The 25,472-nt window shown below is 40.5% G+C and overlaps 1 protein-coding gene across 1 annotated transcript in view; it reads left to right on the forward strand.

Moving 5' to 3' along the window:
* CLVS1 (clavesin 1) overlaps positions 1–25,472 on the forward strand; it is a 174,468-nt gene that overhangs the window by 59,342 nt on the left and 89,654 nt on the right. Inside the window, exon 3 of the mRNA XM_061438833.1 lies at positions 7,077–7,251. Coding sequence (XP_061294817.1) covers positions 7,077–7,251 — 175 coding nt within the window. The remainder of the gene's footprint in view (positions 1–7,076; positions 7,252–25,472) is intronic.

A 25,472-nucleotide genomic window follows, 5' to 3' on the forward strand; every position in this document is an offset into this window, starting at 1 on the left:
TTCATTTAAAACAAAAATCTTCAATGGAGGCAACTCTAAAGATGAATTCATTGTGTGTACACCCAGACACACACACACACACACACACACACACACACACATATGCATACACACACATAGAACATTTATACACTTGCTCACCACAGAAACACTAATAAGAAAGAACCCTGGCACATTGGAATTCAAGAACTTTAGATTCAGTGTCATTTTTAATAATGGATTTGAACATTTTGCATTCTTGTGTCTATATCCTGAGATGGATAAGCCTGTCAAGACTGGTCTAAAGAAACAATCTCTCATCTTCATGCTTAACTTGGGCTTTACTGATGGTTCAGCAGGTACAGAATCCAACTGCAATGTAGGAGACACAGGAGACATGGGTTCAGTCCCAGGGTCAGGAAGATCCTTAGGATGAGGAAATGACAACCCACTCGTCTTCTTGCCTGAAAAATCCCATGGACAGAGCAGCCTGGCAGTCTACAGTCCACAGGGTCACAAAGAGTCAGACATGACTGCCCAACTGAGCATGCACATTCTTCTTAATTAATCTGGGGCAGGGGAGTAAGATCACAGAGGTAGAATGTGGTTTTCATCACCATATCAAGGGTAATCAATATGATTTATCTCTGTTGTTGTTGATACCAGCCACCTGGCTTAGGAAGTGTGTGTTTGGGTTCTCCTGTAAAGTCACTCTTTCTCCCATTCCACACTGTACTCTTTGAAATAAAAGTCACTGTGCTCAGCCCATACTTCAGGAATGAGGCGCTATGTTCCACCCCCTTGGGGGTGGAGTAACTATATAAAGTACATTTGAAATTACAAAAAGCTGAGAGGATTTCACAACTCAAAGAGAATAAGATGAATAAGAAACAGGGAAAAGATGAGGAAATCCATATGAAGAAGCAAAGAAGTAAGGAATTCAAGCTAATAATCAATGAAGATATGGGGAGTCACACCCCTCAACGGGGATAAAGCCTCATGACCTGAGACACATTCCATTCAACTTTTTGCTGCCCACCCAGTTCCTCTAGAAAAATGAAGTATTCAAACATTTGGAAAGTACAGTGAATTCCAAAATTATTTTGCTTCTCTCCTGGGATCACCCTGTAAGTATAATAATTCTGCATTCATTATTATAAATGTTCTGGTCTTGAAAATGTATAAAATAGTTTTCAGATTTCCATGATTCAGTGTTTTCTTGGGAATGAATACAAGTGGATATGTAATGGAAGTGGTGCTAGCTCTCATTTACAGAGGAGTAAAATGAGAAAACTAAGATCATGGCATCTGGTCCCATCACTTCACAGCAAATAGATGATGAAACAGTGGAAACAGTGTCAGACTTTATTTTTCTGGGCTCCAAAATCACTGCAGACGGTGACTGCAGCCATGAAATTAAAAGATGTTTACTCCTTGGAAGGAAAGTTATGACCAACCTAGGTAGCATATTTAAAAGTAGAGACATTACTTTGCCAACAAAGGTCCGTCTAGTCAAGGCTATGGTTTTTCCAGTGGTCATGTATGGATGTGAGAGTTGGACTGTGAAGAAAGCTGAGCACCAAAGAATTGATGCTTTTGAACTGTGGTGTTGGAGAAGACTCTTGAGAGTCCCTTGGACTGCAAGGAGATCCAACCAGTCCATCCTAAAGGAAATCAGTCTTGAATATTCATTGGAAGGACTGATGCTGAAGCTGAAACTCCAATACTTTGTCCACCTGGTATGAAGAACTGACTCATTTGAAAAGACCCCAATGCTAGGAAAAATTTAAGGGAGGAGGAGAAGGGGATGACATAGGATGAGATGATTGGATGGCATCACCAACTCAATGGACACGAGTATGAGTAAACTCATGGAGTTGGTGATTGACAGGGAGGCCTGGCATGCTGTAGTCCATGGGATCACAAAGAGTCAGACATGACTGAGTGACTGAACCGAACTGAACTGAAAATGAGATAGCACTTAAGTGATTGGCTAAAAATCTTCATAATCAATAATATTTATTTTCACTATTCAATGAGAAGGGCTGCCTTAAAAAACTCTCCAAAGATCTACTTCCTGTCAAATATAATAATTCTCCTTCATATTTCTGCTGCATTTAACTTGGTTAACTACCTACTGTCTGATATTGAGTAGCTGTTAATTTGTAACAAACCATTCTCAAACTTAGCGGCTTAAAAAAGCAATCGTTTATTGCTGCTCACACTTCTGTGGGGCAGCTAAAGTTTATCTAGGCTGAGGTCAGCTGGGTGGCTCTGCTTCTTTTGAAGATGTGCTGGGGGGCTAGGGAGTCATCCTTCTTGTCAGTCTAGGAATCTAGCTGTGGCATCTTTTTTTCCATGGCAATGGCAAAAAGTAAGAGAACAAATAACATCTGAGGTCTTTAAGAGCTAGGCCTGGAAGTGGTACACAGTCATTTCTGTCACATACAATCAGTTAAAGCAAGTCACATGGCCAAAGGGCAAGAAATACACTTTATTATCAATGAGGTCAACCACAAGCTAGTGGGTGGATGCTCAGATAAGTGAAGAATTGGAATCAGTAATGCAACCTATTATATCCTTACTTCCTGAAACACTATCCTCTCCCCCTTTTAAAAAACACATTAGTATTGTGATCCACTCACATTTTTTTTCCCTTAACCCTTTTTCTTCAACCTCAGTACTGCATGTAAGCTTCACAAAAAGGCTTAGCTTTCCTAAATTTCCTCATTCTCTCCATGCATGCACTCTTTCTAAAAAAGCTAATCCAGAATCAGACTCTCGAATTCCCTAATGGTCATCTGCAGTTTACCACTGGGCATCTCCACATTTTCCTGTGGAACTGCCTGTCACAATCTTTGGTCTATGCTCCACTTAAATCAATGTTTCTTTCCAATACAAGGCAGTATCTCTAAAGACTTGGGTCTTTAGATCATATATGATACGAATGCAAAAAAAAAAAAAAAAATCAAAGCCAATGAAAACTTACCCTACATTAATAGGAATTTGACATCTCTAAAATTTAGAAGACACTATATCTAAAAGAAGACAATAATGATGAGAACAGTATCAAACACCAATTCCTATGAGAAATGGTTAAAGTTATTAATTTTTTTCAATCCAGAGATTATATGGCACATTACAACCACCACGTTTAGATAATTTAGTGTGTGGTAGAGGAGGACCTGGGGCTTCCCAGGTAGCTCAGTGGTAAAGAATCTGCCTGCCAATGCAGGAGACTCGGGTTCAAGCCCTGGGTCTGGCAGATCCTCTAGAGGAGGAAATGGCAACCCACTCCGGTGTTCTTGCCTGGGAAATCTCATGGACAGAGGTGGGCTGGACATAGGTGGACTGGTGGGCTACAGTCCATGGGGTCACAAAGAGTTGGAAACGACTTAATGACTAAACAACAACAACAGAAGGACCTGAGGGGTTGTTTTTGGTAGCGGAACACTCAGTGGTCAGATTTGGGGGAGGAAAAGTTTTGCTTGATATAAGGAAGACATTTGTAGTAAGAACTGTACAGACACAAAATGGGCTGCTACCTGTATTTTTCACATGTCACTCTTATTTCCTGAAATGCTTGTTCCTTTTCCCTCTTACCCAAAATCCTATTTACCCTTCAGGGATTATCCCAAGCTTTCATTCCTCTATAAATTCCGGATTACTCAAATTTTATTGATCTCTTTCAACTCATGTTTCTAATCTCTTACCCGACCACAATTAAATTAAGGGATCTTTGAAAGTAGAAATATGACATACTATTTCTTAACTTCAAGTATTAAGCAGAGCTCTCAGCTTATAATAGCCATTCAGCAAATTTTTGCTGGTTTGCTAGTTTTTTGTTTGTTTTTGTTTTATTTACGTATAGATGATTTACAATATTATGCTAATTTCAGTTGTACAACATAGTGACATGGTTTGGGGATTTTTTTGCAGATTATATTCCATTATAGATTATGACAAGATAATGGGTATAATTCTTTGTGCTATACAGTAAGATCCTTGATGTGAATCTATTTTATGTATAGTAGTTTGTATCTATTAATTCCATGGATCATCGAAAAAGCAAGAGAGTTCCAGAAAAACATCTATTTCTGCTTTATTGACTATGCCAAAGCCTTTGACTGTGTGGATCACAATAAACTGTGGAAAATTCTGAAAGAGCTGGGAATACCAGACCATCTGACCTGCCTCTTGAGAAATTTGTATGCAGGTCAGGAAGCAACAGTTAGAACTGGACATGGAACAACAGACTGGTTCCAAATAGGAAAAGGAGTACATCAAGGCTGTATATTGTCACCCTGCTTATTTAACTTCTATGCAGAGTACATCATGAGAAATGCTGGGATGGAAGAAGCACAAGCTGGAATCAAGATTGCTGGGAGAAATATCAATAACCTCAGATATGCAGATAACACAACCTTTATGGCAGAAAATGAAGAGGAACTAAAAAGCCTCTTGATGAAAGTGAAAGAGGAGAGTGAAAAAGTTGGCTTAAAGTTCAACATTCAGAAAACGAAGATCATGGCATCTGGTCCCACCACTTCATGGGAAATAGATGGGGAAACAGTGGAAACAGTGTCAGACTTTATTTTTTGGGCTCCAAAATCACTGCAGATGGTGACTGCAGCCATGAAATTAAAAGATGTTTACTCCTTTGAAGGAAAGTTATGACCCACCTAGATAGCATATTCAAAAGCAGATATATTATTTTGCCAACAAAGGTCCATCTAGTCAAGGCTATGGTTTTTCCTGTGGTCATGTATGGATGTGAGAGTTGGACTGTGAAGAAGGCTGAGCACCGAAGAATTGGTGCTTTTGAACTGTGGTGTTGGAGAAGACTCTTGAGAGTCCCTTGGACTGCAAGGAGATCCAACCAGTCCATTCTGAAGGAGATCAGCCCTGGGATTTCTTTGGAAGGAATGATGCTAAAGCTGAAACTCCAGTACTTTGGCCACCTCATGCGAAGAGTTGACTCATTGGAAAAGACTCTGATGCTGGGAGGGATTGGGGGCAGGAGGAGAAGGGGACGACAGAGGATGAGATGGCTGGATGGCATCACTGACTCGATGGATGTGAGTTTGAGTGGACTCTGGGAGTTGGTGATGGAGAGGGAGGCCTGGCGTGCTGCGATTCATGGGGTCACAAAGAGTCGGACACGACTGAGCGACTGAACTGAACTGAACTGAACTCCATATTTGATTACATATTTTCTGATTTAATAATCTGCAATATAATAATTTAATAATCTGCAATCATTAGATTTGATTAGAATTTGAATCAGATTGAAATGTTCAGGAATCTGATCATTTCACTTGGTTTCACAGTGGATGTGCTCAGTCGCTCAGTTGAGTCAGACTCTTTGCAGCCCTGTGGACTGCAGCCACTAGGTGCCTCTGCCTGTGGAAATTTCCAAACAAGAATCCTAGAGTGGGTGCTGTTTCCTATTCTAGAGGATCTTCTTAACCCAGGGACTGAATCCACGTCTCCTGTGTCTCCTGCATTGGCAGGTAGATTCTTTACCACTTTTGTGCAAAGCCCCACAAAAAGATACAGTTTCTGATTTTAATGATAGACTGAAGGAATAGATTTTGCTATTACTTAACATCCAGGCTTATATTTTTCAAAAAAATTAAAACCCACTGAATTTAGAGATCCTTGAAGGTCTTGAATTTTTAGCACAAATAATTTGGCGAATTAGCAAAATCTGCCATCATTTCTTTGTATCTGGAAATTATTTAAAACAAAAATCAACTGGTGACTGAGAATATATGATGTGGAAGAACACACGCAGTGCTAGAGAACTGTAACTCCAGTCTGTAGTCAGGTCTCCCTGTTGTCATAGTTACCAATGTACTCCAAGCAGACTCCTTCCTGAATCACACTGCAAACCTTCAATGAAAATAAATGACTCTTCAAGCTTTATTTTTCTCTATCCATGAATTGAGCCTACAAAATAGCATGGATCACATGGGGTTTTTTTTTTTTTTTACATTTTGAGCAAGATATTCAACATACAAAAGGAATAAGAGGTTTAATCAAAACAAGTGCCTCTGATGAAGGTCTTACCTCATTTGCTCAGCAATATTCATTAAGTAAGTAGGTTTTGGGGACACAACTACAATCATGGCCCAGGATGGAGAGAAAAGTAAGAGACGCATTTCAATGAAATGCAATCAGCATTGCACTGGAAGCAGAAAACAGAGATTCGTGGAAACACAAAAGAGAGACACCTCATAAAGTTTGGACTACAGGTGCAGTCAGATCAAAAGGAGGTTCCATCCTGTGATTCTCAGTGTTTTGTTCCTATGAAGTTTATTTATCTGGGGGGATGGTGGTGGTGAATAGATTTTATTTTTTCTTCTTTTTTAAATTTTATTATTGGAGAATAATTGCTTTACAATGTTGCATTAGTTTCTGCTGTACAACAAAGTGAATCAACTATATGCATACATATATCCCTGCCCCCTGGAGCCTCGCCCCTCTGAGTCATCACAGAGTGCTGAGCTGAGCTCCTGTGCTCTACAGCAGCTTCCCACTAGCTATCTGTTTTACACGTGGTAGTGTACATATGTTCTTGCCTGGAGAATCCTAGGGACGGGGGAGCCTCGTGGGCTGCCGTCTATGGGGTCACACAGAGTCGGACACGACTGAAGTGACTTAGCAGCAGCAGTGTACATATGTCAGTGCTACTCTCTCAGTTCATCCCACCCTCCCCTTCCTGAGCCGTGTCCACAGTCCATTCTCTGTGGCTGCGTCTATTCCTGCCCTGCAAATAGGTTCATCAGTTTCATGCACCATTTTCATGCGTTAATATACAGTATTTGTTTTTCTTTTTCTGACTTACTTCACTGTGTATGACAGGCTCTAGGTCCATCCACATCACGACAAATGACCCAATTTCCTTTTCACGGCCGAGTGTATTCCATTGTATGTATGTTTGGTCACTGTATTCCCAGTCACTTTGGGTAGAGGACACCGGTGTTGCCCTGCAGCCTGGGCTCAAGGAACAGAGTGAGCTGGCCAGGGCTCCACAGGCCGAGTTCTATCATCTGCTGATATTCACGCTCTGCCTCTTTCTGCTTTGGCTGCAGGAACTCCTTCACAGACATCCTCCGGGCCATCCTGCTGTCACTGGAAGTCCTTATTGAAGATCCGGAGCTTCAGATAAATGGTTTCATTTTAATTATAGACTGGAGTAATTTCTCCTTCAAACAAGCCTCCAAGCTGACACCTTCAATCCTCAAACTAGCCATCGAAGGGTTGCAGGTAAGTTCACTGAATGTACTAATACCTTCCAAGACTGTATGTGACCATGTGCTCTTTTCTTATTGCAACTAAAGTGATATTTGTCTTTGAGAAAGGTAAAAGAAAACTTTGATAAAATCCACCTGTGAGAACTCTATTTTTATCCCAGCCTCAGTTTAGATGTTGTTGTTGTTTTTAAATTAGACTCCATTTTCATTAACAGCTCTAAATTACGGTTTCCACGGGTACAAATTACCTACCGTAGCAATTATGAAGAAAGCTTGGGGATGTTTAGCCAAATTCATCTGAGAGTTCACAAAAATTAAAGCTAAAAAACATCTGCTTTATGAGAGTGCTCTTACAGTGCTGTGGCATGGAAGCTTTTCCGGGTTTCTGGGAGCATCTTTGCACAGGAAAATGTGCCTGGTGGGTCCTTACTTCCCCAAGTGCTATATGCCGAGGTGTATATACTAAAGGCTATCACTCCTGGGCAGATAAAGGAAGCAGGCAGAACTCTACTTCTGTTTGTATGACCAGTCATTAGGACTTTGGGAAAGGGGCTTTTGTACTGGGTAGAGGTTAGGGGAGTCCATCCCTGGGGTCCCTTCTGCTTGAAGGACCAATGATTGTGTGAAAACTAAGTCAGAGGGGCAATGCTGCTTAACTTTGTGGTAACACATTACAATACAAAAGAAAAGGCATACAGGGAGATTCAGAACCAGCACAGAAGAAACTCATACCCATTCTTCATTCTGTAGGAAGATTGACTCAATGGAGTGACTCCCCTCCCAATAGACTGCAGTTACATGCAGCTATGTAGACAGCAAAAATACCTGTTAATTCTCAGATCAGGCAGCCAGTACTCGAGCTCTTCAAAATACAAGACTAGGAAATCCATTTCAATCCCCTATCCTACTCCAGTGTAATGAGTAATTGATGCACCTGCTTTTTAAACTGTGGCTGATTTACATTAGGCTTCTGGCAAATACGTAGCACTTGTTAGGCTTCTGATGAATTTATGTTTATTGAATTGATCTTATTTTGTTGAAAGGGTTTCCTGTTTCAGAACAGGGGCAAGTACACACTGTTCCAAGAATGCCAAGTGGTCCTGGGCAGCTACATCATGCAGTGTGTTGGCGGCACATTTTTAAAGTTGTTTTTGCATTTCTAGATTACAGTGTATCCTGCCTTGCCCTAAAAATCTCAATCACAGACTTTTCTGTCCTTTACTGCCAATCATTTTCTCTTAGCTCCCTTTTTCTCCACCGTCCTCTCTTCTAAGCCTCTGAACATCTGATCTCTCTCTCTCTCTCTAAAGCTTTTTATCAAAGGGAGTTTTAAAGTAAGCTGCAAGGTTTATTTCATACCCTATAATTACACTGGCCATATCTTTGGGATTTTCTGTGGTAGTACAAGCTTCATGCATTTTTATCTTTCTAAAAAGAGACAATTCATTACATGTGTAAATAGCTGTGATTCAAGTTCTATGTAATTATAATATTTTTTTCATAAATCAGGAAGAAAATGTACTTTTTCCAACCCTGTGTTCCAATTTTTCTTTCTGGAAATGGTGTGGATTATATAACATGTCCCCTGCCAACTTCTCTAGGCTGATGTGGGTCTTACTGAGTTAATGCATGTGAGTGTGTTTTAAAACATAGAGCCGTACCTACATTTGTAAGGTATTTTACAAGAAATACTAGATGACCTTTTGTGGGGCGAGGCAAGTCTACCTGGGCCTTCTCTTGTCATGTACCAGGGATGCATTCCACAATGTTCCATAGCTCTGGCTAAAGAAGAGCCTCTGCTGGGAGAAGGGGAGACACACAAGGACAGGGTCAGAGTGGAGAACCGGTACTTCCTCCCATCATCTCTCAGAGCAAAGACCTGGACCCTTCTGTCGCTGAGCAACGTAAACTCCCTTGACTGGGGGACAGCATCATGCCAATCAGGCTCTGGATTGGGATGCAGCTTTTTCTGCAAATTCTGCCTTCCCAGACCCTAAATACCTGAGATAGGTGCAATTTTTCCAAGAGAAGAAAGTCAGTGGTCCCTGAAGAAGCTGAGCTTGGGCGTGGCTCTGTCCAGGATATGGGCTTCCTGTCCTAACAGTGTTGGCTGGGTTCCTGCCCCCCACTTGGTGGCCATCTCTGGCCAACCACTGGCAACTTCTTACTCCAGGCCATCCTCTCTCAGGCTCTGTGGACATTCAGATGCCATGGTCACCTCTCTTCCAGCTCTCCCAGGGAAATTTTTTCTTTGCAGCAGTTGTTTCCATGCACACTGCAACCAATAATTCCTTTGGGCATTTCAAAATGTCCGAACTGGTAGGAAGCAGAATTCATGCCTTTGTGGTCATGCTATTGTACAAGGAAGAGCCCATACGGGCCTCCATATGCCAACCATGAAAATTCAAGATAAATTCCACACCACTTCTGGGATGGGTGAAGGCATCAACTTTACTGGAGAAAGAAAAAGTCAGTGAGAGATGAGAGGTTGCTGTTGTTCCTTTTACTGCTACACCTTCAGAAAGGCCCAAAGAGGTTTGTGTGTCTTGTAGACAGGCAGAGGAATTCTACCAAACATTTAAAGAAGAGTTAATACCTATCCTTCTCAAACTATTCCAAAAAACTGAAGAGAGAACACCTCCAAACTCATTCTACAAGGCCAGCATTACCAAAACCAAAGACATTATTAAAAGAAAAAGAGAGAAAGAAAATTAGAGGTCAATATCCCTGATAAATGTAGATGCAAAAATCCTCAAAAAAGTATTCGCAAATTGAATTCAACAATACATTAAATGATAATTCATCATGGTCATTGGGATGTATTCCAGGGAAGCAAAGATAGTTCAATATCCACAAGTTAATCAATGTGATACTCCACATTAACAAAATGAAGGATAAAATCACATGATTGTGGGCAGGGGTGGGGAGGGAAGAACAGGCACAACACAAGGATGTATGATACCATAATGATTGATACTTATGATTACACACTTGTCCAAATGTGCAGAGTGTCCACCAAAAGTGAGACACAATGTAAATGATAGGCTTTGCGTGATTATGATGTGTCAACGTAGGTTCATCAGTTGTAATGAACGTACAACTCTAACGGGGACTGACGATAATGAGGGAGGCTACGCATATGTGGGAGCAGAGGATATCGGAAATCTCTGTCCCTTCCAGTCAATTTTGCTGTGAATGTAAAACTGCTCTAGAAAATAAAGTTTTAGTGAATCAAAGTGCAATTACACTCAATCATTCAAAGAAAAAGGCATATGCATAGAACTTTGGTTATGCATTTTATAGGCCAAATTAATGAGTTATAATAATAGTCATGTAGAAGACTACTCTTTAAGGGATCATCAGATTTTCTACATCAAATTAACCCTGGATCAGCCAGTCATGAAATTCTAATAATATATATTGTATATGTTCCTCCTTTTAGAACAATGGGATATGTCATTGTTTAGAATATTAAGTTGTCCCAGCTACATAGTCTGTGAATATTAGTTCAAAATAACTTTAGTTAAAATACTAATTTTGAGAATGCCTGGAAGTCATTTTCTCTTATTCTGCTGTTTCATCTCTTAAATGTGGTAAGTAATGTCTAAAAGAGCCATCGTATCTATTCATTACAACCTGTTTAAATTTTAACCAAAAAGTAATATTTGTGCCACCATTTTAATATAGCAGAGCATTATTCTCAATTCTGCAGGGAAATTCTGGCAGAAAGAGCAACAAGCTGAAGTCCTGTTCTTGAGTTTTGCAATGTTTCCAAAATCAATTTTTGGAATCATTTCTTATAAATCACTGCTGCCCAACCATTACAATCAACAGACAGCATATATCAATGTTCAGCCAACCCAGATACTTAAAGAATTGACTGTGCTGAAGTGTTTTACTAAGCAAGAGTTATAGGCTATTTACAAAATATTTGGTTCCCTAAGGACCCAGATGTTGTTAAAGGTTTACAGAAGCTTACTTCTGACTCACCAGAGATTTAGAAAGCAGTCTTTTTTTTTTTTTCCTCTCATTTCTGTGCTTATGTTATTTTTGTCTGCCCAATCGAACACTTTATCAACTCATTAACTCTTCATTCCAGTTCAAGGTTTGTGGTATGACTTTTGTTGTTGTTTTGTTAAAAATGGCTTTATAATATTTACATCAACTTTTATTTAAACTCTCCCATGTGAGAGTTCAACCATAAAGAAGGCTGAGGGCCAAAGAACTGATGCTTCACTTTCAAATTGTGGTGCTGGAGAAGACTCTTCAGAGTCCCTTGGACAGCAAGGAGATCAAGCCAGTCAATTCTAAAGGAAATCAGTTGTGAATATTCATTGGAAGGACTGATGTTGAAGCTGAAGCTCCAATACTTTGGCCACCTGGTGGGAAAAGCCAACTCAATGGAAAAGACCTTGATGCTAGGAAAGACTGAGGGCAAGAGGAGAAGGGGATGACAGAGGATGAGATGGTTGGATGGCATCATCAACTCAATGGACATGAGTTTGAACAAACTCCGGGAAAGGAGTGGAAAAGGAAGTCCGTTGGTTTTCCAACTCTTAACCCAAAGGTGGGAAGGGATTGGGAGCAATGCTCAGAGGCTCAGCTGCGAACCATTCATCTCCTTGGAAGCCCTTTTCATGAAACTGTTTCCAACCTTCATCCATCCTCTCTTGCCTCCTTCCCACATCCTGCTCCTCTCATATCCTACTTTTCCATCTCTTTTCCAAAACACACAATGCATTCACTTGTCTTTGGGGAATCCAAAGTGCCCTATTCACTTGGAAGACTAGAACAGTAAATCATTCATAAAGTCACTGGAAAACATGACAGTTCCTGAGGGTAAATGAATGGCAAGAGGTGATCATATTTTTGGAAAGGCTGGTTGGGAAGATGCATTTCAAGTTAGTAGTAGATTCACACCCAATCAACCATCTATGACTCAGACATGCAGGCCCACTGATTCATGGTGTATTCGTTCAACAGAAAATGTGGGTCAGGTATTCTCCTAAACTGGTTGATAGTGGAGAACAAAGCAACCTGGCTTCCTGAAGCTTACATTCTATCATGCAAAGTTTGCAAACCACCAGTCTCAGCATCACCAGGAGCTAGTCAGAAATGCGGAGCCTCAGGCACTACCCCCAAACTTACTAAATCAGTCTGCATTTCAAGTTCTGCATACAAATGAACGTTGGAGAAGCACTGCTCGACTAGCCGGTATGGCAGTGTAACTTGATGGATTTCACGCATAAATGCAGACTCCCCTGGAGGGTCTGTTACAACCCACATCCCTTGTTCCTATTCCCAGTCTCTGATTCCATAGGTCTGGAGCAGAGTCCATAAGCTTACACTTCAAACACGTTCCCAGGTGCTGCTGCTGGTGGTACAACCAGACAATGCAGGTGAGAGTAGAGTCCAACTATTTGGACTTTAGTCCTGGCTCTGCTACGCAAATACCTCAGGCCTTAGGGTTTATCTCTATCAGCTCTAGATTTTGTTGTCTGTAAATATGTGGTGGTAAAACAGAACTACCTCACTGGTTTATAAATAGTGCATGAAAAGTGCCTGGGCCACAGATTGTAGCCCACCAGGCTCCTCTGTCCATGGGATTTCCCAGGCAAGAATACTGGAGAAGGTTGCCATTTCCTTCTCCAGGGGATCTTCCTAACCCAGGGATTGAACCCAAATCTCCTGGGTCTCATGCATTGGCCGGCAAATTCTTTCTCTGTTGCCTCAACTTTTGAAAGTTTGAAATTAGATCTCACCAGCTGTTCACTGGCAGAGAAGGCAATGGAACCCCACTCCAGTACTCTTGCCTGGAAAATCCCATGGATGGAGGAGCTTGGAAGGCTGCAGTCCATGGGGTCGCTGAGGGTCGGACACGACTGAGCGACTTCACTTTCACTTTTCACTAAGGAAATGGCAACCCACTCCAGTGTTCTTGCCTGGAGAATCCCAGGGACGGGGAGCCTGGTGGGCTGCCGTCTATGGGGTCACACAGAGTCGGACACGACTGAAGCGACTTAGCAGCAGCAGCAGTAGCTGTTCACTGGACCCAAACAAGGGTGCTCCCTTCTCACCTCAGTCAATGACTTGGGTCCAGTTTGGTGTCACCTGTTCAGACAGTGGCACGTGAGGTGCCTTTTCTTTCTGTTTATGTGTTGCGATCTCTTGAATCATTACCAGAGTCTGCTCCCAAAGCCTCTATAGTTGAGTGATTAATGAGGTTGAACTTCATGTCTTTTCATCAGGACTCTTTTTGTCAGTAACATTTACAGTCTTTGATCGATTCTTACACTTTCCACATATTAAAGAATATTAGATACAAATAAATGGCAGAGGGAGGGTATTTTGTATATATTTTGCCAAGAAGGTTCTTAATTCATTCTGAACACTCCAGGGATGCCTGACGAACATTTTCTTCTAAACAAACTACCCTTTACCTTCCCAGGCCACAAAGCTACAATCCTGAGTTTGCAATAGTAGAATATGTTATTACAGAAATATTAGAGGAATAAAATGTCCCCTGTAATATGCTACCTTGTTAAGTATCCATTAAACTCAGGAAGATGATTGGAGGTAATGACACTCCAGTGATGCTGATGGCAGATAGGATGGCCCATTTAAAACAGTTCCAATTAAACAGGTCTATCCCTGGCATGTTGTTGATAAATGGTTTTTCTGGACTCCCATGCATTATAGACCTGGCCAATGCCTGGTTTCATCCATTCAAGAAACCGTTACTAAGACTTGACTTTGAGTCAGTCACAAATAAACAGATGCTGTCCCTACTCTCAGCAAGCCATCATTCAGAGGAGAGGCAGCTCTATAAACAAATGATGAAAACGAATTTGCATGTGCAAGAAGGGAGATACACACACCAGGTTAATACAATCCCAGTTCAGGCAGGGGGAGTTAGGAATGGCCTCTTGGGTAAAGCTGCATCTTGACTGATTCTTAACAGGTGAGTGCGGAAGAGCCAAGTGAAAGCAGGCTGGGAGAAATTTCAGGCAAAGAAGGTATTATGGGCAAAAATACAGGGGCAAGTTGTTTTTGTTGTTTAGTCATTAAGTCATGTCCAACTCTTTATGACCCCATAGACTGTAGCCCTCCAGGCTCCTCTGTCCATGGGATTTCCCATGCAAGAATACTGGAGTGGGTTGCCATGCCCTCCTCCAGGGGATCTTCCCAACTGAGGTATCAAACCTGCGTCTCTGGCATTGGCAGATGGATTCTTTACCACCGAGCCAACCAGAGGCAAGATCACAGAGGCAAGACCTCAGTCAATAAGAGAGAAAGAAACAGAATCAAGTTCCTAATCCTGGCATGCACCAGGACCAGGCAAGGAGCCTGTGTGCCCCTGTGCCATGCTAAGGAGCTTGGTCTCTTTCTGCAGGTGTTGAGGGCCATCTTGAAGCAGGATGACAATACAGACTGATGCTTCCCATGGGATCAATTTGGCAGGTATGAGCAGGGAAGAGTCAAAGGTGGGGAACCAAATAAAAGACAACTGCGATCATTCAAGTAAGAAGTAAGAGGTTAAAGTAGGAGTGACCAAAAGATTTCGACAACTACATAGGAAGTCAAGTAAGGCAGTGATTGGTTGTTGGATGCTTGAGAATGGAAGATGAAAATGGAGGAGTCCATGATGAAGCTTGGGTGTGCAGCCTGGGTGAAGGGTAGGGACGGTGCCAACCAATAAGATGGTGAAGACAGAAGCAGGCAGGTGTGGGAGAGAATAAGCCCTTGACAACACTGGTCTACACCATTCTTACAACACTTTTTTTATCACCCAGTGCTGCAAATCTATAACTTTATCTTCATCGAAATAACCTTAATGCTTATGTCAGGGATGGATAAACAGGCTTTCCCTCATATACTAAATCTAAACAACTGAAATACAGCTCAGGAAAAAAAGAATGCTGGCACTGATTGATGATGGTTCCTTTCACTGTAGATCGTAAACAGCAAGTCTGCCACACATCCTGGGCTTCCCAAGTGGCTCAGTGGTAAAGAACATGCCTGCCAATGCAGGAGACACAGGAGACATGGTTTCAATCCCTGGATCAGGAAGATTCCCTGGAGGAGGAAATGGCAACCCACTCCAGCATTCTTGCCTGGGAAAGCCCATGGATAGGAAGCCTGGAGGGTTACAGTCCAAGGGGTATCAAAGAGTCAGACATGACTGAGTACACACACACACTCCCTGACCTGGGTATTCTAGCTAAATTGGGGGACAGTCTAGTGTTCATGGTACAAGAAATAAGGATAATAACCATAGGGTGAGACAGCATCTTGAATAAGCTCATTATCTCTGTTCTAGGTTAAACACAATCAAACCTGGTGATGATGATGGTGGTGGTGATGATGATACTTACTGTTAGTCTGGCACTTAAACCACCGTCACCCAGTGCCTAATTTGATCCTCTCAACAGCCCTTGGTTTTCCCAAGTGGCACTAGCGGTAAAGAACCCGCCGGCCAGAGCAGGAGTTGTAAGAGATGAGGGTTCGAGCCCTGGGTCGAGAATATCCACTGGAGGACGGCATGGCAATCCACTCCAGTATTCTTGCCTGGAGAATCCCATGGACAGAGGAGCCTGAGGGGCTGCAGTCCATGGGTCACAGAAAGTTGGACACAACTGAAAGCAACTTAGCATGTACAGCCCTTGGTAAGAAGCAGAGCAGGAGAATAACATATCATCACTTAAAAAAACAACACAAAACCCCACAAAAGATTGACTGGATTAATCAGTGAAACATCAGTTCTGAATAAGATTTTAGTTGCCTTGGAGACCAACTAAAGACCCCAGACTTTTTGTTGCATCTCACAAGAGAAGGTGGAACTTGTGAGAATGAATAGCTGATAAAGTGCAGTCTCCATTTACATCAAAGGTAAATATTTGTTGTTAAGAAACCAATAAGAATCATTAACTCATTTTAGCCCAAAGATAATTTTTCAAAGTGCAGTATTTTGTTTTTATACTTAGAAGGGCCTAATTTTTACACAATAAACTCTTTATTGATGTGTTAATATACATCCAGAGAACTACCCAAATTGTAAGCATGCAGCAAAGTGAATTTTAAGAAAATGAAAACATTTAAGTAACCAAAAACAGATTAAGAAAAAGAATACTGCCAGTTACTCAGAGGTCCCTCCTTCCTCTGACTCAGTAGCTGACTCCCAAAGGTATCTAAGATCTCCACAAGCTTTGTTTGTAGTGATGCTTCCTAAGGCGCACTTGACATTCCAGGATGTCTGGCTCTAGATGAGTGATCACGCCATTGTGGTTATCTGGGTCATGAAGAACTTTTCTGTATAGTTCTGTGTATTCTTGCCACCTCTTCTTAATATCTTCTGCTTCTGTTAGGTCCATACCATTTCTGTCCTTTATTGTGCTCATCTTTGCAAGAAATGTTCCCTTGGTATCTCCAATTTTCTTGAAGAGATCTCTAGTCTTTCCCATTCTATTGTTTTCCTCTATTTCTTTGCATTAATCACATAGGAAGGCTTTCTTATCTCTCCTTGCTATTCTTTGGAACTCTGCACTCAAATGGGTGTATCTTTCCCTTTCTCCTTTGCCTTTAGCTTCTCTTCTTTTCTCAGATCTTTCTAAGGCCTCCTCAGACAACCATTTTGCCTTTTTGCATTTCTTTTTCTCGGGGATGGTCTTGAATACAAAATACGCAGCATCAAATAAGTGTTACAAAATACCTGCATTAAATGTATACATTTTACTCTTAAAAGAATCTCTCAAACTTTCCTTTGGACCCCATTTATTTTCTTAATTTGGTCATGTGGTTTCCAAACTCACCATGTGTTAGAAGTCTGTAACAAGAATTTGGTGGAGGGGCTAATTCATATTGACATATAGACTATATTAAGAAATAACAGCTGTCAGCCAGGGAAGAAACACAAAGAAGATTACAAATTTTACTACCAAAACTAGAAAGCACCATGCTTGTGGCCATGCCACATAGAGCTAAGAGTATCGTATACTGTGGAGCCAGATCATGGTGCACAGTTGTGATCCTGAGCTATCAGAAGAGTTTCAATCACTTTCAACAAGTGATATTGAAGACACCATGGAAATGTGTAAATAGTAGAGAGAGATTTTCCTCTATAGTAGTTATAATGTGATATAGAAAATCTTACAGTTTAAGAGACACTTAGTCACTAGTATAACTTAGGAATCCTAGAAATTATTAATTTTTTGAGTTTTAAAGATTTTTTTTATAGTGAAAATAGCTTCTACATTACCAAGACAAAGCTCTTTAAAGGTTTATATTTCTTAAATAGGAGAACAACAGATGCTTTCAGCACTTTCAGCATTTGAAATCTGTTAAGATTTCTCAACTTGATTTCCACTCCCAAACCCCACTACTGGGGGTTCATTATACATGTTCAGTATAAAAAAATATTTTAAAAATACTGGTGATACTGGAAAGTAATTCAGTTCAGTTTAGTCATTCAGTCACTTTGCAATCCCATGGACTGCAGCACACCAGGCTTCCCTGTCCTCCTCTATCTCCTGGAGTTTGCTCAAACTCATGTCCATTGAGTCAGTGATGCCATCCAACCATCTAATCCTCTGCCTCCCTGCTTCTTCTCCTGCCCTCAGTCTTTCGCAGCATTAGGGTCTTTTCCAATGAGTCGGCTCTTCACATTAAGTGGCCAAAGTATTCATTTAATACTATTTAAAATCTGAGATAATTTTTGATAAGTATGAGTAATATGAATTTGCAAAGGATGAGAAAGAAGTCTCACTTCAATGACTATGTATTCAACTTTTCATTCGCCAGGGTTCCAAGCAGGCATAGGTGAGGGGACAGCTGGTCATGTCCCCAGAACGGGACAAACATTAGCCTGGTGTTTCTTCAGTGCCATGTGGGAGAAAAGGAAAAGTGAAGTGCTAGCCAGGCTCAGGGCAATTCTTGTTGAGCACAAAAGTTGGATGGAATATTTTGGAAAATACCTCCCACTGCTAACGAATTCTAACAATACAGTCATAAAAATGATTTCTCCTGCTTTGATAACATTAGAGTTTAGGAATTTAAAGATATTTAATGGAGATTATTAACATCATGAAAAAACTTGAAAGATTAAGCTAATGCCAACTGAAATGTCATTAATTGGGAGGAGTAATCCTTGATGCCTTAATCCAGAGACTTATTAAGGATTTGGAAGAAATTATGAATAACTTGTTCCATTAACTGAATGAGGTTTTAATTAAGATATTCTTAGGAAAGCAAAAGGACAGGGCAAATTTTAAGAGGATTTTCAGACTTTGGAAGGGGGAATTCAGTCCTGAAAGAGATGTAGAGAAGAGAGGACCTCATTCAGAAGCTACGAAAAAGACATCTTGAGAGATGTTAATATTTTCTGTTAAAAAAAAGAAAGCCTGAGCACATTCTGAAATATTTCTCTCTGGTCAGAGCATGGTATTGTTGAGTACTTTGGTAAAAAGTTCAATTTCTTGATTGTTCTTGTGTTTTCCTTTTCCTATAATATATTTCTGTAACTTTGCAAAAAACTGAGTGTCTTAATTACAACACCATCCAAAAGAAAGTTGGCCACATTTAATAATTTTGTTTTTATATATGTATATACAATTGATATGTACATACAATTGATACAGGCTTCCCTTGTGGCTCAGCTGGTAAAGAATCTGCCTGCAATGCAGGAGACCTGAGTTTGATCCTTGGGTTAGGAAGATCCCCTGGAGAAGGGAAAGGCTACCCACTCGAGTATTCTAGCCTGGAGATTCTGGCCTGCGTCACAAAGAGTTGACACGACTGAGCGACTTTCACTGATCACTGATACAATTGACATATACAGATACAGTGTATATCTGTATCTATATAATTGATTATTAATTCCAAATGATTTTATCTCTGTATTTTTCACATTTCCATTTTTTTCTCTGCATCCCCAGAGTTGCCACTTCAGTTTGGGACCTCATCAGTTCTTTTTCAAAAGACAGAACAGTTTTTTAAATTGTTCTTTCTGCCTTGTTCTAAATTCTTTTAAAGATTCCATACTATCTTCTTAAAAATAAAATTTATCTTGTAATATACACCATTTCCTTTTAAGTTCAATAAATATTTTTTCATGATAAACTGAAAAAATAAACTTGAGCTTATTGGAAAATTTCAAAAAATGAAGAAGAAAATAAAAATTAACCTTAATTCCTCAGTCCAGACAGGCCCATAATTCATATTTTATTGTTTCTCCTTTTCACCTTTTATCAAAATATAACTCACATACCATATAATTCACTCATTTAAAGTGTACATTTAATGGTTTTTAGCATATTTACAGAGCTATGTAATCATCACCACAGTCTAATTTTAGAACATTTTTATCATGCCTGCCCCCCAATCCCATACCCACTGCCAGTCACTCCTCATTCATCACTTCTCCACTCCTTTCAGAGCCACAAGAAACTGCTCATCTACATTCTGTTTGGATTAGATCAGATCAGATCAGTCACTCAGTCGTGTCCAGCTCTTTGCGACCCTGTGAATTGCAGCACGCCAGGCCTCCCTGTCCATCACCAACTCCCGGAGTTCACTCAGACTCACGTCCATCGAGTCAGTGATGCCATCCATCCATCTCATCTTCTGTCGTCCCCTTCTCCTCTTGCCCCCAATCCCTTCCAGCATCAGAGTCATTTCCAATGAGTCAACTCTTCGCATAAGGTGGCCAAAGTACTGGAGTTTCAGCTTTAGCGTCATTCCCTCCAAAGAAATCCGAGGGCTGATCTCCTTCAGAATGGACTGGTTGGATCTCCTTGCAGTCCAAGGGACTCTCAAGAGTCTTCTCCAACACCACAGCTCAAAATAGATTTTCCAATTCTGGATGTTTTATATGAATGGAATTAAACAATATGTGATCCTTTGTTATTGGTTTCTTTCACTTAGCATAATGTTTTCAAGGCTTATCCATGCTGTTGTAGCTATCACGACTTCATTCCTTTTTAATGGCTGAATAATATTCCATTGCATGACTACCCCAATTTTTTTTCATTTTTTAGTTGCTGGCCAATTGAGTTCTTCCTATTTTTGACAATTATGAAGAATTTTGCTATGAACATTTATGTACACATTTTTTTCCAAAGTGGCTGCACCATTTTATATTCCTCCCAGGAATGTATGAGGTCTCAATTTCTCCACATCCTTGTTAACCCTAGCTGTTGTGTCTCTCTCTCTTTTTTTTTTTTTAGTTATATCCATATTTGTTGGTGTGATGTAGTATCTCATTGAGGTTTTGCTTTGCGTTTCCCTAATGACTACCGGATACTGAGGATCTTTTCCTGTGCTTAGTGGCCACTTACACCCCTTTTTGGAGAATTGTCTATTCAAATCCTTTTCTAATTTTGAGTTATTTGTCTTTTTATTATTGACCTGTAATACACATATATATTCTGAATACAATTCCCTTATCTGATATATCATTTGCAAATATTTCTCCTATTCAGTAAGCTGGGTTTTCAATTTATTGATAGAATCCTTTGAAGCATGAAAGTTTTTAATTTTGATGAAGTCTAATTTATCAACATTTCTCTTTTCTTGTGTGTACTTTGGTATCACACACACACACACACACACAAATGTGTAACCCAAGGTCGTGAAAGTTCACTTCTATAATTTTTTCTAAGAGTTTCACATTTAGGTCTACGATTCATTTTGAGTTAATTTTTGTGTATAGCATCCAGTAGGGTTCCAACTTCAATCTTTTGCATAAGATATTCACTTGTTCAGGCATCATTTATTGAAAATACTACCCTTTCACCATTATATGGTATTGCTTCCCTTGTTTGAAATCAATTGATCATTAACGTATGAATTTCTTCCTGGGTCCTCAATTTTACTCCATTGATCCATATGTCTACACTATGTTAGTATAATATTGTCTTGACTATTGTAGCTTTGAAATAAGTTTTAAATTGTGAAATGTGAGTGGTCCAACTTTATTCTTCTTTTTCTAGATTGTTTTGGCTATCCTAGGTCCCATTCATTTTCACATGAATTTCAGGATCTGCTTGTCAATTTTTGAAAAAAAAAAAGTGGACTTGGATTTTGATAAGGACTGCACTGAATCTCTAGACCTGTTTGGGGAGTTCTGCCATCATAATAATATTGTCTTCCAATACATTAACATGAGATGTCTTCCCATTGATTTAGACATTTATGTACTTGCAAAAATATTTTATACTTTTTGTTGTATAAGCCTTGTACTTCTTTTGTTAAACTTATCTCTAGGTGTTTTATTTTTTTGATAATATTTTAAATCAAACTAGTTTTCATTGCTAGTGTACTGAAATATAATTAATTTTGCATATTAATCTTATATCTTAACAACCTTGAAGAACTCATTTATTAGTTCTAAAAACTGGACTGCTTAGGATTTTACACACACTAGACCATGTCAACTGAAAACAGATAGTTTTACTGTTTTTGCCATCTGAATGCATTTTTTTCTTTGCTTAATAGCCTTGGCTAGAACCTCTAGTACAATACTGAATAGAGGTGGTAAGAATAGACATTCTTGTCTTGCTCCTGGTCTTAGGGCAAAGCATTCAGTCTTTCACCACTCGGTATGAGGCTAGTTGTACATTTTGTAAATGCCCTACATCAGGTTGGGGCTTCCCTGGTGGCTCAGACAGTAAAGAATCTGCCTGCAGTGTGGGAGACCCAGGTTCAATCCCTGGGTTGGGAAGATCCCCTGGAGAAGAGAATGGCTACCCACTCTAGTATTCTTTCCTGGAGGATTCCATGGATAGAGGAGTCTGGTGGGCTATAGTCCACAGGATTGTAAAGAGTCAGACATGACTGAACGACTAACACTTGTGCATTATATCAAGTTGAGGAAATTCCTATTCCTAGCTTGGTCAGTCACCATCTCCTTTAAAAATCCTTCAGTACATCCCTATTTCTTATCAGACCAAGTTCAGGCTCCATGGCCTAGGACTGAAGCCCCTCCTAGAACTTCCCTGCTTACTTCTCCAGCCTCATCTCTGGACACTCCCTCTGCACCTCCTTTTCCAACCTCATCTCCAAAATGTTGAGCTCTACCTATTGCAAACTGCATGCAGGTCCTAACATTCCATGTTCTTCATGTCTCTGTTTTGTTTTGTTTTTTTTTTTAATTTAATTTTATTTAACTTTACACCAACAGTGTATTGACTTTGCCATAGATCAAAATGAATCTGCCACAGGTATACATGTGTTCCCCATCCTGAACCCTCCTCCCTCCTCCCTCCCTGTACCATCCCTCTGGGTCGTCCCAGTGCACCAGCCCCAAGCATCCAGTATTGTGCATCGAACCTGGACTGGTGACTCATTTCATATATGATATTATACATATTTCAATGCCATTCTCCCAAATCATCCCACCCTCTCCCTCTCCCACAGAGTCCAAAAGACTGTTCTGTACATCAGTGTCTCTTTTGCTGTTTTGATTATATTCTTTGCAGCCAAAGATGGAGAAGCTCTATACAGTCAGCAAAAACAAGACCAGGACCTGACTGTGGCTCAGACCATGAACTCCTTATTGCCAAATTCAGACTTAAATTGAAGAAAGTAGGGAAAACCACTAGACCATTCAGGTATGACCTAAATCAAATCCCTTATGATTATACAGTGAAAGTAAGAAATAGATTTAAGGGCCTAGATTTGATAGATAGAGTGCCTGATGAACTATGGAATGAGGTTCGTGACACTGTACAGGAGACAGGAATCAAGACCATTCCCATGGAAAAGAAATGCAAAAAAGCAAAATGGCTGTCTGGGGAGGCCTTACAAATAGCTGTGAAAAGAAGAGAAGCGAAAAACAAAGGAGAAAAGGAAAGATATAAACATCTGAATGCAGAGTTCCAACGAATAGCAAGAAGAGATAAGAAAGCCTTCTTCAGCGATCAGTGCAAAGAAACAGAGGAAAACAATAGAACAGGAAAGACTAGGGATCTCTTCAAGAAAATCAGAGATACCAAAGGAACATTTCATGCAAAGATGAGCTCGATAAAGGACAGAAATGGTATGGACCTAACAGAAGCAGAAGATATTAAGAAGAGATGGCAAGAATACACAGAAGAACTGTACAAAAAAGATCTTCACGACCCAGATAATCACGATGGTGTGATCACTGACCTAGAGCCAGACATCCTGGAATGTGAAGTCAAGTGGGCCTTAGAAAGCATCACTACGAACAAAGCTAGTGGAGGTGATGGAATTCCAGTTGAGCTATTCCAAATCCTGAAAGATGATGCTGTGAAAGTGCTGCACTCAATATGCCAGCAAATTTGGAAAACTCAGCAGTGGCCACAGGACTGGAAAAGGTCAGTTTTCATTCCAATCCCAAAGAAAGGCAATGCCAAAGAATGCTCAAACTACCGCACAATTGCACTCATTTCACATGCTAGTAAAGTACTGCTCAAAATTCTCCAAGCTAGGCTTCAGCAATATGTGAACCATGAACTTCCTGATGTTCAAGCTGGTTTTAAAAAGGCAGAGGAACCAGAGATCAAATTGCCAACATCCGCTGGATCATAGAAAAAGCAAGAGAGTTCCAGAAAAACATCTATTTCTGCTTTATTGACTATGCCAAAGCCTTTGACTGTGTGGATCACAATAAACTGTGGAAAATTCTGAAAGAGATGGGAATACCAGACCACCTGATCTGCCTCTTGAGAAATTTGTATGCAGGTCAGGAAGCAACAGTTAGAACTGGACATGGAACAACACACTGGTTCCAAATAGGAAAAGGAGTTCGTCAAGGCTGTATATTGTCACCCTGTTTATTTAACTTATATGCAGAGTACATCATGAGAAACGCTGGACTGGAAGAAACACAAACTGGAATCAAGATTGCCGGGAGAAATATCAATAACCTCAGATACGCAGATGACACCACTCTTATGGCAGAAAGTGAAGAGGAACTCAAAAGCCTCTTGATGAAAGTGAAAGTGGAGAGTGAAAAAGTTGGCTTAAAACTCAACATTCAGAAAATGAAGATCATGGCATCCGGTCCCACCACTTCATGGGAAATAGATGGGGAAACAGTGTCAGACTTTATTTTTCTGGGCTCCAAAATCACTACAGATGGTGACTGCAGCCATGAAATTAAAAGATGCTTACTCCTTTAGAAGGAAAGTTATGACCAACCTAGATAGCATATTCAAAAGCAGAGACACTACTTTGCCAACAAAGGTTCGTCTAGTCAAGGCTATGGTTTTTCCTGTGGCCATGTATGGATGTGAAAGTTGGACTGTGAAGAAGGCTGAGTGCCGAAGAATTGATGCTTTTGAACTGTGGTGTTGGAGAAGACTCTTGAGAGTCCCTTGGACTGCAAGGAGATCCAATCAGTCCATTCTGAAGGAGATCAGCCCTGGGATTTCTTTGGAAGGAATGATGCTAAAGCTGAAACTCCAGTACTTTGGCCACCTCATGGGAAGAGTTGACTCATTGGAAAAGACTCTGATGCTGGGAGGGATTGAGGGCAGGACGAGAAGGGGACGACAGAGGATGAGATAGCTGGATGGCATCACTGACTCGATGGACGTGAGTCTGAGTGAACTCCGGGAGTTGGTGATGGACAGGGAGGCCTGGCGTGCTGCGATTCATGGGGTCGCAGAGTCGGACACGACTGAGTGACTGATCTGATCTGATCTGATCTGATACAGGGTTATTGTTACCATCTTTCTAAATTCCATATATATGCGTTAGTATACTGTATTGGTGTTTTTCTTTCTGGCTTATTTCACTCTGTATAGTAGGCTCCAGTTTCATCCACCTCATTAGAACTGATTCAAATGTATTCTTTTTAATGGCTGAGTATTACTCCATTGTGTATATGTACCACGGCTTTCTTATCCATTCATCTGATGATGGACATCTAGGTTGCTTCCATGTCCTGGCTATTATAAACAGTGCTGCAATGAACATTAGGGTACACGTGTCTCTTTCAATTCTGGTTTCCTCAGTGTGTATGCCCAGCAGTGGGATTGCTGGATCATAAGGCAGTTCTATTTCCAGTTTTTTAAGGAATCTCCACACAGTTCTCCATAGTGGCTGTACTAGTTTGCATTCCCACCAACAGTGTAAGAGGGTTCCCTTTTCTCCACACCCTCTCCAGCATTTATTGCTTGTAGACTTTTGGATTGCAGCCGTTCTGACTGGCATGAAATGGTACCTCATAGTGGTTTTGATTTGCATTTCTCTGATAATGAATGATGTTGA

This window comes from Bos javanicus, chromosome 14, assembly GCF_032452875.1.
Source record: "Bos javanicus breed banteng chromosome 14, ARS-OSU_banteng_1.0, whole genome shotgun sequence".
NCBI classification, from domain to species: Eukaryota; Metazoa; Chordata; class Mammalia; order Artiodactyla; family Bovidae; genus Bos; species Bos javanicus.